Raw genomic sequence first — 14,812 nt, 5'->3', positions numbered from 1 at the left:
CTAGCAATAGGGCAGATTATGCAGTTCTGGGTTCCCAGCAGTTGGTTATGGCCGAAGAGCAGGTGTCTGTGGGGAGATGGGAAGTGGGCTGTGACAGACAATTTCACTCCTTCCTTGGGAAGCTTTGGGCTGCGGGCATTCATAGGATGGAGACATCACACACTCTGGGGCCTGGGGTCTGAAGGTAGTAGCCAATACGCATGGCTCTATTTCCTCTAGACCCCACCAGGAGCTGGGTAGGGTGGGTCTTTGCAAGCCTAGCTGGGTCTCTCCCTGGGCCAGATCTATGCTCCTAAGGGCTTCCAGCAAATATGCTACATGCAGCTCCAGCAGGCAGCTGGGATGATAAAAATCACCATCTTTGCATGGTGTGGGTCATTCAAACGCACAGGCACGTTTAGCGTCTGTGCCATCTGGGGGAAGGCTCTCCTGGGCCCACTCTCCAAACCACTATCTCCATTGTCACTGTGAACACCTCCCTCCTGACACACACTGTCAGGGAAGCTATGGCCTGAGGCTCTGTGAGGGAGCCAGTCACAGCCAATGCCTCGGAAGATCCTCACACTTGAAGACACCAGGCATCCCTAAGATATTCCAAGTCCCAGACATATGTGAGGCTCAGGGCTAGGGCCCGGGTACATGGAGTTAGCCCTGTCCACCTGGAAGCATCCCTAATACAAGACAGGAGAGAAATGAACAACCATGTTTGTCACTGAGAGGGTAACCAGCCACAAGAAAAGGCCTGCTACTCTGCCGGGAGGAACCCAGGAAGGGAACCAAGACTGGACAATAAGCCGTGGGAAAGCAGGTGACACAGGAGCTGAGTCCCAGCCCCTCCGATGTGGAGAGGCACAGCTGGTGACACACAGGAACCAGTAGAGATGGAAGGAGCCTGCCAAGATGGGAGAGGATCCCCAAAGACAAAGAGGCAGCCACAGACTCAGCAGCAGAGAGGGTGATGCTGATACTCATTTTGTTCTTTGAGCAAGTGTTCTGATACAGACCCCAAGCTGGCCTTGAATTCACAGTCCTCCTGCCTCAGCCTCCCAACTACTGGGGCGATAAGCCTGTGCCAGCAGACTCGGCTCATATTTGGTCTTAGCTCCATCCACATGGGGGAATCTAGAGTATCTAAGGCAAGCTGGAGTCAGCAGCCATCTCACGCTACAGGCACCTGAGGTCTGTTCACGGCCCACAGTCAGTCCCGGGCATACATGATGTTTACCAGCCTGACAGAAATGGATTCACAGATCTGTCCTTGCCCCCAGCCCCTCTGCCCAGACCCTGCGACCTGAGACTGACGCTCACATCTACAGCAGGACCCAGGCAGACAGGGGCCCTGCCATGGGAAATGGGGCCGTGCGGACAGGCCAGAGCAAGGCCGATCTACTTAATGACTTCATTTGGCTCCTGTCTTCTCTGGCTAGGAGAGGCTCTTCGAAAAGACAATCAGGCAGAGGGAATGGGAGCCCGGAAGGGCAGAGATAGCAATGGCACGTGGCCTCCACACTCTGCCCTCCCATCCCTCTCCCCTGCCACTGGGAATTGAGGCCAGAGGATAAAATACCGGGCAGGTGGCAGGCCAGTCTCTAACCCTGGAGAGAGCATTATCAGAAACTACACAATGAAAGAGTCCCTTGCCAAGCCCTACCTCTGATACCCTAAAGGGAGTTTTGTTGTTGTGTTTTAATGAACTGACACATAGAAACACTAGGGCACACTGCCTTGAGACTCAGCATGTGTGGCTGTTACAAGAACAAGTTCTACCTACGTCATGTACATTCCATTTTCACTGTTGTTTTTGTTGTTGTTGTTGTTGTTGTTTTTGAAGGTTCAGCAGATAGAATTAGACCAGTGGGCATGAGTTCTGGGGAGGCAGGTTTCAAATCAGTATTCTTCCATGGAGGAATCTTGTGGGATGGCAAGCCCCATCACCAGGGGTCCAAGCCAAAGCCACATAGCACAGTTCAGAAGCAGACAGCCCAGCCACCCCCAACTCTAGCAGTGGGTGAGTGGATGCTCAGCCTGGCTTAGGCTCTGGCATTGTCCCGCACATCAGAGCCAGCTTCCCCATGTGTTTAGCAGTCTCTTGCAAAGCCTCTGGCTGGCAGGCGGCCCCAGTCACCATTGCTGGGCCATACAGAGTTTTGCCTCCAGGAATATGACATTCTAGGTATGGAGATGAAGCTTTGGGGTTAATAGGGCTTCAAGTAAATTTATTACCCATCAACCCTGTGAGGTAGAGCCCATCACCCATTTTCAGACTGGCATGCAGATTGGGAGAAGAGGTAGTTGGCAGCCGTCAGACCTCAAAGTCAAGTCCTTAGGATGTTCCCCTTTCCACATAGAAGACAAAGGCCAGGGCCCTGAATGCATCCCTGACCCATCCACAGGAGGCCACACCTACCCTGTGAACAGCCCAGTCACATGAATGCCAAAATTCCACAGGAGACTCCAGGCCTGCCTCATCAGAGGCCCTGGAAACAGGCACAGCCAGACCACATCCTACTGGGTCCAACTTTCCAATATCTTGTCTCTGACAAGTAAGAAATAGAGAACCAGAGGAGTGTGCTTCTGTACCCAAGATCACAGAGTTAAGGACCAAAATACTGGCTTCTGGCTTCTAGGTTAAAGCCCTGTAGTCTGGATCCTTAAGCAAAAGAAAGAGGGAAGCCAGAGTGATGCTGAGCCCCTAGCCAAAAGAGAGGGGTAGAGCTGTCCCTGAGCTCCCCGGAGCCGGGATGGATCCCACAGCACTAGACAGACATCCCTGCTGTGGCTGCCAAGGGTAGCCTTCAAGGGGCTCCAGTACTTGGGAATGGCTCCCAGCAGCCGATCACTGCTGGCATTTGCAGAAGACAAGCCAGGGCTGCAGCCAAAGGTAACAGGAACTGGGCCTGCTGGACGGCTGCTGGTGGACGTGGAGCCTAGGACTTCTCACACAGTCAGTGCTGGCCCACCCTGGCCACTCTCATCTTCCATGCATAGTAGGTCTCTGGACATGCCAAACGAACACGGCCCTGCAGAGTGACAAGCAGTCCTGCTCCCCCAGGAGGTCCCTTGGCCTCTTCCAGACAGCACCGGCATCAGTTAGTAGCTGGTCACCACCCCCCCCGCCGGCTTCTACTGTCAGCTGTGTCAATGCATACCCTCCACCACAGAGGACTACCCACTATGGCTGAGGTGACATGAGCAGGTTCAAAAGCCAGCCACAGAAACAGTAAGTGAAGGCAAAGGAGGGGCCTCTGTCCCACCTCATTTCATCACCCTGGGGGTCACACCAGACATTCAGTCCAGTCACCCAGTGCTCTGATTTCTTCATCCATTTGCCTGACACCTCTCTGTGGCCACAGCATCCAGAGTTGACACAGAGGCAATCGTCCAGGTATATATCTAACACGAGGAGAAATAACAAAACGGGGGTTGGGGTGGGACAGAAGACCTAAAGGTGACTCACACCGCAGGCTACTTGTATATATTTGCTGCCTGGCATGCACGTCCAATATGCAGCGCATGGTCCCCATGAGGCCACGTGCAACCAAGGACAGCTGTGTGTGCGGCTCAACACAAAATCATAAAACTTCCTTAAAGCATTAACAGATTATTTTTTGCCTTCCTTTGTTTGCCTTTGGCTTTGTTTTTGTGACTCAGTCGTGCAGTTCTGAAGCATGAACTTTATAGATGATGAGGTCACTCTGCAATGTCAAAAGCCTGGACATGCCAGGACTGTGCACAAGTTCTAGAGTATACACTGTCTTACCAGTATACCAGTATACAATGTCTAGCCAGCCTGTGCTGGCTAGATTTATGTCAACTTGACACAAGCTAACGTCATCTAAGAGGAGGGAACCTCAATTGAGGAAATGCCTCTATAAGATCAGGCTGTGGGCAAGTCTGTAGATTATTTTCTTTTTTTCTTTTTTTTTTTTAACGAGACAGGGTTTCTCTGTATTGTTTTGGAGGCTGTCGGTCCAGCCCGGCCTCAAACTCACAGAGATCCGCCTGCCTCTGCCTCCCGAGTGCTGGGATTAAAGGCGTGCGCCACCATCGCCCGGCCTGTAGGGTATTTTCTTAATTAATGATTGATGGCACCACTGTGGGTGGTGCCATCCTTGGGCTGGTGGTCCTGGGTTCTATGAGAAAGCAGGCTGTGCAAGCCAGTAAGCAACACTCTTCCATGGCCTCACATCAGCTCCTGCCTCCAGGTTCCTGCCCTGTTTGAGTTCCTGTCCTGACTTCCTTTGATGATGAACTATGATGGGGAAGTGTGAGCCAGACAAACCCTTTCCTCCCCAAGTTCCTTTGGTCATGGTGTTTCATCAGAGCAATAATTACCCAGACTAAGACACAACCCTGTAAAGAGAAGCCTTCCCACCAGCCTGGTTCTAGAGCCGCATCAGTCCCAAATAAACACACAGGAGGCTATATTAATTATGAAGCTATTGGCCTTGCTTGTTTCTTACTGGCTAGCTCTGACTTAAGTGTTTATCCCATAATTGTTAATCTAAGTATTTCTCTTACCGGAGAATAGTTCTGGGCTTCCTACCCCATGGCGGTTACATCTCGACTTCCTGTGTTTCTCCTTCCCAGAGTTCTCCTGGACTCCTAGTCCCACCTATCTTGGTTCCCTATTGGCCAACAGTGCTTTATTGACATACACACAGGACTTCCCCCATCATAACCCCATAACAGAACTTCATGACGGACATGTCACATGGATAAACCCTCAAAATAATATAAACATGTAACAAATGCTAAGACTACACACTTCCCCACAGAGCCCTGAGAAGAGCAAGCAACTCAGTGGGACCCTCAAGGGACTCGTAGATAATGCCCCCAACCTGTGAAAGGGGTCCAAGCTTTTGACAGCCATTGGCACAGCTACAGATGAGGATCCACAATCCAACCTCATTTTCTGACAAGTTCTAGGGTTCCTGGAGCTGAGCTGGGACCTTGGAGGTGTAAGCACAGACCTCGAGTTACTGCTGTTAGAGCCACACCAGGAATACAGACACAGAAGCCCTGTGATGAGGTAACTGGATCAGGGGTCCAGGAGGAGCACTAGATACTCAAAGTCACCTATGTCTATTGACAAAACCTAGGAGGCTCATTTCAGGAAACTTTGTCGTCACAGAAAAAGTACAAAGACCCAGAAAACAAAGACACGGGCCTTCTTCAAGTACCCACAAAGGCTTGGAACAGAACAGAAATGAGCCGTTCTACAGGATGAAACTAGTCCAACGTGGTAAAGCAGCAGTGAGGGCAGGGGTAAGCCATGTTGTTTAGAAGACCCCTCAGCCCATGGCCGCTATGAGGGGCAGTGATGGTCCTGTCCCCACCGGCATCCAAGTGAGAGGCCAATGAATGCCACAGGAAGATTCCAATGCAGGCTGAGGGAAGCCTCGGCCTCCAAGACCCCTTCCACCTACTAAAGGTCCATTACCCCACGCCACCCACACTCCCACCAGGCCAGGTTCCAACTCACCCACAGGTGTGTCCTCGCTGATCAGCAGGTACGTGTCGAAGAAGTGATTGGTGAAGAACGGTAGTCGGTTCACCTGACCTGCAAGGCAGAGGACAGGTGCATCAGCCTGGTGGCCCCTGCCAGCTTTATGTAACCCAGTGGGCTGCGGTACCACATCAGCTTCCCAAGATGGTCAGCCAGGCTACAGGCGGCTGCCGAGCACCAGCCCCAGAATAAAGTGCACACACACAAGACTTTTAAGGCTTTGTCCCTCCCCCCAAAATTTGCAGGCTCCATCTTAGCTAACCTTTTAGATTGGTGACACATTCAAGTATTATTCGGGATCTCTTAGATAAAGTTGAAGCTGTTATTAAAATGAACTTCACCGTTTCTTTTTTCCTTTCTAACATGACTCTTGCAAATCTCAAGCTCACACCCATGGGCTATGGTGGATTCCCACGGGGCACATGTCTTGAGGTAGAACTTACATGGACTCTAGAAAGCCAAGGGCTTGGCAGTTCGTGGTCACCCTGGCACCCATAACAGGGCCCGGTGCTTAGAAAGCCCTCAGACTGGGAAGAATAATAACGGTGACAGTAGTGGCAGCCACTGCCTCTAGAACTGCTTCTCTGTGTCATCCAGTCATCTCACCACAATCCAGGGACAGAAGGTATGAAACGAGGTTCGTGGGAGTAGCTCAGGCTATACGGCACCCAGACATCAAAACTTGCCCTGCTCCCATGGGGCACTCTGACAGCACCATGTGTGGTGGGGGCTGGGAAGATCCAGGTGACCTGTGCTCGGACTGGGGGACTTCACCACAAAGCCCCTAGCAAGTCTACCCCATGGCTGGCTTCTCCAATTCTCCATTTCCTCTTGGGGGCCCCAGTAGGCATAAGAGACACTTACCCCTCAGTCACTGAAAACTGGGGGGACCAAGCCAATTTCTGTGGTGCAGCCCCTGCTACAGGGGCTCTTACAGGGAGCTTCAGGAACCCTGGAAGGAGCAGGGAAAGCTCTCCCACTCTCTTTCCTACTGACCTGGGTTCCCTCAAACTCAGGCCAGGCTCCCAGAGGGTGAGAAGCTGGAGTCAGGGAGGGAACATGGGGACATGGGAGAGCATGGCATCGCTTCCTCCTGCTGCTTAGGCAGCCAGACTACACATGCTGTGGTCCTCAGACACTCTGACCTCCCCTACCTGGCCAGCATGGCTGGCTTTTCCACTCCACTTGCTAAACGCCATGCTTCACCTCATTTTCATGTGTCTCCTTTCAGGAAGCCCTCCCTGAACCATCTCAGATGTGCATACATACCTGCACACGTGTGTCTCTCCCTGAACCATCTCAGATGTGCATACACACCTGCACACGTGTGTCTCTCCCTGAAACATCTCAGATGTGCATACACACCTGCACACGTGTGTCCCTCCCTGAAACATCTCAGATGTGCATACACACCTGCACACGTGTGTCCCTCCCTGAAACATCTCAGATGTGCATACACACCTGCACACGTGTGTCCCTCCCTGAAACATCTCAGATGTGCATACACACCTGCACACATGTGTCCCTCCCTGAGCCATCTCAGATGTGCATACACACCTGCACACGTGTGTGCACTCTCACATGGACACCTCAGATGTGCATACACACCTGCACACATGTCTCTCCCTGAGCCTTCTCAGATGTGCATACACACCTGCACACGTGTGTTCGCCCTCACATGAACACCTCAGATGTGCATACACACCTGCACACATGTGTTCACCCTCACATGAACACCTCAGATGTGCATACACACCTGCACACATGTGTCCCTCCCTGAGCCATCTCAGATGTGCATGCGCACCTGCATACATATGTTTACTCCCTGAACTATCTCAGATGTGCATACACACCAGCACATGTGTGTGCGCTCTCACATGGGCACCTCAGATGTGCATACACACCTGCACACATGTGTTCACCCTCACATGAACACCTCAGATGTGCATACACACCTGCACATGTGTGTCCGCTCTCACAGCAGCAGTCTTAGGAAGAGCTGGTAAAATGGCACCTCACCTTCTTTGCAACCTCCTTGTCCCCCATCTAGGGACAAGGCTTCCTGTGCCTCGGTTTACTTGTGTGCAAAATGGAAATAACAACAGGACTTACTTCACAGCTAACATGGGGATTCGATGAGATTACACACAAAAGACCCTCGGTGCCATGCCTAATACACAGCAAGCTTTATCAAGTGGTAGCTATTATTAATCCTGGCATGAATAAAAGCGCTGTACAGAGGGGAAGGACTCTGAGACCTGCTGCAGGCCTTGAGTTTTTGACATAAGGAAACCTGGGCACCCAAAAAATGCAACAGTGGGTGGAAAATTAGTGATTGAGGAAATTCTTGCATGCAACAGCTCGGTTTATTTCTAAATATCCTTTCATAAGACCCCCTAGGACCTAGGGATGCCATGTCTGAGGTTCTTCATACCCAGCACCCAGGCACCAGGCTGGAAGAGAAGAGTTAGAGAAGGCTTGCTTGGGCCTCTGTTCAGTCAGAGAGCAGAGGGGCCCCTAGAGACTATGGGGAAAGGGACAGGAGACTAGCAGAGGAATGACAGACTGAGAGAGCTTAACATTGTTGAGGGTCTATCTCACCTCTGCCTCCTAGGGACAGAGAAACAACAGTTCATTCTGGGAAGCCCAGTCCCCAATAGGGAAGGACCATGTGACATAGTCTGGAAACCAGAGAAGAGCTAGCACAGGAATGAATGGCAAGGGATATGGTAAGCCACATAGTCTTCAGCCCCTCCACCTACACACACACACACACACACACACACACACACACACACACACACACACACACACACTCCCAAGATCAGCACCAGCCACCCATCACACTAAGGGGGCAACTTAGCAAACACAGATGTGGTCAGCAAAGCTAAAGTTAGCCAGCACACAGGCAGATCATCTATGCTTTGCCACAGACTTTGCTGGGTGGCCTGAGGCTACTTGGTATGCTTCTCTGTTTTCTGTGCCCCGTTTTGTTCCCATGAGAGAAAGGTAAGTGCTACTAACGACAGGGTGAGCATAAAGTGAGCATTCATCTGGCACCCAATGTACCAGTCAGAGGGCTTGATGCCCATATTGATTCGTGGGATCGACCTGTGTTGCTCCTGAACTATAGACAAAGAAAGTGCAGTCCAGGGAGGTTCAGAAGGGAGCCCAAGGGATCCCAGGGGCTGAGGGTGTAGCGTGCATGTGAAACACTTGAACAGTCACTGAGGTCTCAAGGGAGACAGCCAGCTCCCTGAGCAAGCTGGGACAAATCTGCTATATAGTTACACGTGTGGCTTTTAGTGGATAGACAGCGGGTAAGGCAAAGCCAGAAAAGGCACAAGGGTCTAAGCCCATAGAGTCCCACAAGATGCAAACGTCCTGGCTTCTGCCATCTAGCCCAAAAGCCTCCTGCATGGGGCAGACAGGGGTTGTTTATCTGATAAAACAAAACAAAACAAAAACCCTCAGGTTGAATGACCTTGGGCCCCAGCCTCTCCTCTGTAGAAGGTTCTGAGACTGTGTCCATTCTGTCTATGAGAGTCTGTGAGCCCTGGCTGTAGTCCCTAGCTGCTTGGATGGGAGTCAGCTCCCCGTGGCTGAGGGCATCCCAGTTGGGAATGGGGACAAGGAGAGGAGAATGCCTTCAGGTAGGAGGGCTACCAAAACTCCAACAAGTGTGAGGCGAGCCATGTCCTCCACAGCCCCACAGCTCCCTGGAGGGAAGCAACAGAGAAGCGCCCCGTGGGAACGTGCTTGGCTATGTCGCCAGGCACGTGGTACCCACAGCTGTTCTCTGAGGACACCCCGGTCCTGGGGGACACTGTGCACGGCATGCCTGTGGTCCTTCCTTCAGTGTAGTGTGTTCCTTACCATCTCCTGCCCATAGGTGAGTACAAGGTGTCCAGGCCATTTTATCGGGCACCAGTGGCACTAGGAGAGGAGATTCCTAAAAGAAGGACAGTTCTGGGCTATCGCATACCTGTACTCAGGCTGCCCACTGGTATTCTGACCACTCACCCCTGTCCAAGATTCCTTCTCCTCCCCACCTCCTGTAAAATGACTATCAGTCCTCAAAGGCAAAATAAACATTTTCCCCTTCCGGCCAGGTGGCACCTACCTACAGCCCGATGGCTCTTTTTTTTCCCCGAGGGACTTCTCTAGAGCCAGGGACGTGCCCATGAGCATCTATCAACCCGGCACATTGTTCTGCTACTGGACTGAGCCCCCAGCCGGTGAGTTGATGCCTTGACTCCCTGGAGGAGGCATACTATGCACACAGCATCACACAGTAGATGCTCAAAACACAGCTGTGAAACTGAACAGAACTGTGACCACTCTCCACAGCCCAGGAGAAGGACAGTTCATGGTCACAGATCATGGAACCTAAGAATTTCTCAAGACTCCTCCATGAGCGCATGGGACCCAGGCTCTGGGGACAGCCAGTATTTTCAGCCCTATGCAAACTGCGGGAGGCAACTGAGGCCTAGAGAGGGAAGTGTGTCTTCAGTCACGTGGCAAGACATGGTCTCTGGGGTCCTAGAGCTTGAAGTCAGGCTGCTGGCATGAGCAACCTCCAGGCCAGTCTCCCAGGCACTGGCTGGTATTGGCGGAGAGAAGTGGGACTTACCCCAGGATCCAGACACCAGCATGAGAAGCCAAAGCACAGCGCAGGAAGTGACAGTGGGACACTTCATGGCTCCTGAGAATATAAACAAGAAGAGCATGTGAGACGTGAACTCTCGGAACTCCAAATCCCATGTCTGAGAGCAAAGCCTGGGAAAGGGTGGGGGACGGCACCCACGAGGAGAGTCTGGGCCACCCACTCTCAGCCTCGTCCAGGTCTGGGTATATTGTGCGGTCTGAGAGTACTTGGGCTTTATCAGGACTGATGTGACAGTCAGACACAGAGGACTTGCTGGGGACACATTCAAGGTTCAGTATATGAAACGGCACACTGCTACCTCTGCCCTATGAACCTGTATCCTGCAGAGCAGCATAGCACAGCCAGCTTGGGAACAGAAGCAAGTGTGGCGTTAACCAGGAGGATGGGGCCTGGTAAGTCCATCAAACCACCCAGCCCCACATCCTTGTTCCAGTCTCTCACACTCGTTCGGATCATCGCCCATCCCAGGAGGATGGTAGGAAAACTCAGGGCATGGTATCTCTGGTGGTTTGAATAAAATGGCCCTTGACAGGGCTTTGCGGGGGGGGGGGGGTCCTCCACATCGCTGCCAATATTGGGAGCCAATTCACCAATTCAGCCCTGCAAGGGACAGTGTTTGTCTCTCAGCCCATGTCCTGAGCAGACAGTGAGGTGACTGCCACGGATATTACAACCAACGACATACAACGGTCCATGGAGCAGTTTCCTATCGTGAGCACTTGAAACGTCCTAATTACATAAGTAAGCAGCCACCAGGCTGCATTTCACAGTGATAAGGCCTCTTCTCCATTCTCCGGCATTCCCTCCCCTGTGAATTTCCACATGTTAACAGCCCACCTCAGGGGCTCGTGAGCTGAAAAGCTCACCCGATGAGCAGGGAACGGAAGGGAGAGAGCTGCTGGACTGGTGGAAGGGGGTCCGGCTGTGTGAAAGCCACACACCCGCCCCATCCAAAGAGTCAAGTGTGACCACAGCTTCTGATTTAGTAAAAAGTCTGGAAATTGGACTTTTATATGAATCAGACACTTAAATGTTGGTAGATACTTCAGTTCCTGAGAAGCACATTTTATGCCAATCACGATCCATCCAATGAGGCACTGGCCTGGCAGGCCTCCTACCGAGCCTCTCTCTCTGTCTTTCTCCGTATGTTCCCATCTTGTATTTGTTTGGGTCTCTGTGGACGCTGCTGATCTCTGTAGCAACTTGCAAGCCAAGGGTGTGGTAGAGAGCTTGCCTAGAATCCGCTAGTGAGGGGCTGGAGTGTGGCTCAGAGGTAGAGTTACCTGCCAAGAATCCACCAGTGAGGGGCTAGGGTGTGACTGGAAGGCAGAGTGTTTGCAGGGGGTTGAAGCGTGGCTCAGAGGCAGAGTGCTGGCCTAGGATCAACCAGTGAGGGGCTGGAGTGTGTCTCAGAAGTAGAGTGCTTGCCAAGAAGCCACCAGTGAGGTTCTGAGGGTGTGTAGCTCAGTGGTACACTCCTTACCTAGAATCTTCCAGTAAGGGGCTAGGGGCGTGGTTCAGTAGTCAAGAGCCTGTCTAGAGTCTGTCACTGAGGAGCTGGGTATGGCTCAGTGGTAAAGCACCTAGCTGGCTAGGCTTAGGAAAGGACCTGGGCTTCATCTCCAGCCCTGAAAAAAATTTTTAATTAAATTTTAAAAGTCATTTGTTTTTCTCCTGCCATGACATTCGCAGATGACCCTCTAAGCCTATGTGACTTAGTACTGCCTCCTTATCTTTAGGAGCTAAAGATAGCTTAGCAGGGCTTTCCTACAATAGAGAGATCTGTCCCCTCTGACATGCATCTGGATTCTTACCCCTACAAGCAAGGCTTCTGCGGGTTTTCCTCTCTGTGTGACTGTGTCAGGACTCTGCGATTCGGTGTGGTCCTCCAGCCAGCGCATTGCTGGGTCAATTAAATACCAACCCTAAGTGTGTATGTCAGCCTTCATTAGACGTCACCAGATTCCCTTCTGGGAATGGTGGCAGAAATTCACATTCCCTGCTGCAGTGTGGAGTAGGGCCCAGGTGCCCACCTGCAAGTGATCCCTCTTTTTAAATGGCTGTCAATCGGACACGAGAAAAACGGCATGCCATCCTCACTTTCATTTGCATTTTCCTAACTACCACTGAGGTTGAACGCAATGCTTTTTCTAAACATTGGAACCACTCTCCATCTGTTATCTCAAATTATCCTATCGGGTCCCGAAGAGAAGCCAGCCAGCATCGTGTACAATATCCCTGATTTACAATAGGAGAAACCAAGGCACAGAGCAATTGAGTGACGATCTGACACCCCGTGGTGAGGGACTGTCTTTAGGAAGAAAAAGAATCTGCAGCCCTCCGCCTTACCAAACCAGATGTTAGGAGAATTAAACATCTGTTAGGAACATCACCCAGAAATAGCTGGGGAATTCACGCCATGCTGCCGGGAGCCGCGGGAAGTTTGTGGCGCAGGCAAGGAGGAAGGAAGGAAAAAAGGAACACTCATTAGAAGATTCCACCAGCCAGGGATTTTCATGGATGCACCCTTTACTCAGTCTTCCCAAATGTCTCAACAAGAAGTTATCCTTGTCTCCATTTTACAGATGATAAAACTGTGACTAAGAAAAGTCACCCTGGGGTGGGGAGTCAGGCTGGTACGCCATCACGTTGTCCTGTGTGACTCCCTTTTCTCACAAGTATTGTTTCTCTTTTGGGGGGTGGGGACTGTTTGCACAGGTGTGCTCACGTGTGCCTCTGTGTGTGGAGGCCAGAATTCAACAACTGGTGTCTTTTGATCACTCTCCAATTTATTGTTTGAGACAGGGTCTCCAACTGAACCTGGAACTCCCGTTGGATTAGGCTGGTTGGGCAGCATACCCCCAGAATCTACCGGTCTTTCCCCACAGCACCTCCAAAACAGGGACTGCAGGGGCCTGCTGCCATGTCCAGCTGCTACGTGGATCCCAGAGATGTGAAGGCAGGACCACACACTTTACCCTCTGGACTATCTTCCCAGCCCTGTTTTGTTCTGTTCTTTTGAAGCATCTTGCTCTATAGCCAACCTTGAACCCACAAACCTACCTTTACCTCCAGAGGGCTGAGTTTACAGCAAAGCATTACAACCTCAAACTGGTTTACTTACATATAAGAAGGTAGCCCCTCCCTGCAGGAGCACCTGTGTTCATCAAAGAGGACCCAGTAGGAACACCTGACACAGTTCGTAAGCCTGTATGATGCAAGCCCCATCCCACAGGGCCAGCTCAAGGTCACAGAAGCATTCTGGACCCCAACCTCCCTCTGTAGATGTCTGTCCATTTCCTTGTCTTCTCATACCATCAAACTGGCTCAGTGCCCCAGCTGTCAGTCAAGGGAGACCAAACACATCCCATACTCTGAAGGCTTCCATTCTCAGTCTCTCCATCCCTAGTGGGAGATGATGGCCTAGATCCTAACCTCATGGCTTCCAAAGGGTGAAGGCAAGCAGCCTGCTGGAACTGGTCCATACTGGTTCTTGGTTGTCCCTGAAGACCCAGGCCTTATTCTTCGGCCCTACTCCTTTGGAAATTTATATTTTACAGATGAGATGGCCCAAGTTCATCGGAAGCCAGGGGCAGTGTGCCTGGCTCACAGATGGCCATTTTGATGGACACTGCCTTTGCCTGCTGTAATGAATGGCAGAGACTCCCCTGGGAAAGCCTAACCTTGCAGTGTTCTGGGCAACCGCAGCTCCCCAGTCTCCTGTGCCCTTTTCACACAGCCTGGCCCATTAGCTTCCTCTTACCACAGGCCTCAAGTTCCCACCCTGGAGATGTGGCCAATGTACTCCCTCACCTCTCCACGCCAGACAAGAAAACAGACGCATCTGTCATGCTGGGTTTCCTGCCTAGGCCTGCAAGTTGCCAGAAACATATACAAGCAGGGCCACAGCCAGTTACCCCCAAATCTTTCAGGTGCCTGGTTTAACAGTCCTTCACATACACAGGAGAGCTTTCAGAAACTTCTCAAATACTCCACTGCCAAAGAGACACAGAGGCAGGCCCTAAAACATTCAGGTTACCAGTCCTATGCCAACCTTGTACAAGCCCTATGGTGTGTAGACACATGCCAGGCCAAATAAGAGCCACCAACATAGAGGATCCCAAGGTACCCAAGAAAGCTATGCAGATGCCCAAGATCGATAATGCTCGTGTGTGTGAGTAAGGTTACACAGCTAGTAAGTGGGGTCTGGAGTTGAACCCCATTCTGAAGGCCAGCATAGCCACCTCCAGTCTCAGACCTTAGATGTCCTGAGTTCAGATTGCCCTGGGTGATGTGATGAAGGGAGGGTAGTGGACAGGCCCGTGAAGCAGCTTTTGATTCTAACATCTCAAAAGCTAGGCCAGCAGAGGGACCAGGAAGAGGATCTGAGCTAGGGTTGACAGAGGGGACACTGTGCATGCCCATCCTGAAGTGACCTACTGCACACTAGGCATTTGTGCCGGACACCAGGATACGGGAAAGAAAATGGCCCAGACCCTGTCTGGGGAAGCTGATGCCCCGTGAGAGGGATCAGCACAATCAGAGTTGTTGTGGGGAGGGTGCTCTGTTAGGAGCAGCGAGGAGGGGAGAGGAAAGAACCAGGCAAGACACGCTGAGGGTCCCTGGGGTGAGAA

General features: G+C 51.7%; 1 protein-coding gene across 1 annotated transcript in view; it reads right to left on the bottom strand.

The window, feature by feature from the left end:
* The window catches only part of Cdh23 (cadherin related 23), a 365,574-nt gene that overhangs the window by 319,677 nt on the left and 31,085 nt on the right, over positions 1–14,812 (bottom strand). The window contains 2 exon segments of the mRNA XM_040732605.1: positions 5,486–5,563; positions 10,143–10,214. Coding sequence (XP_040588539.1) covers positions 5,486–5,563; positions 10,143–10,209 — 145 coding nt within the window. The 5' untranslated portion in view covers positions 10,210–10,214.

The sequence above is a fragment of the Mesocricetus auratus genome, unplaced genomic scaffold, assembly GCF_017639785.1.
Source record: "Mesocricetus auratus isolate SY011 unplaced genomic scaffold, BCM_Maur_2.0 Super-Scaffold_100027, whole genome shotgun sequence".
In the NCBI taxonomy this organism is placed as follows: Eukaryota; Metazoa; Chordata; class Mammalia; order Rodentia; family Cricetidae; genus Mesocricetus; species Mesocricetus auratus.
This window is presented reverse-complemented; position numbering and strand designations above follow the sequence as displayed.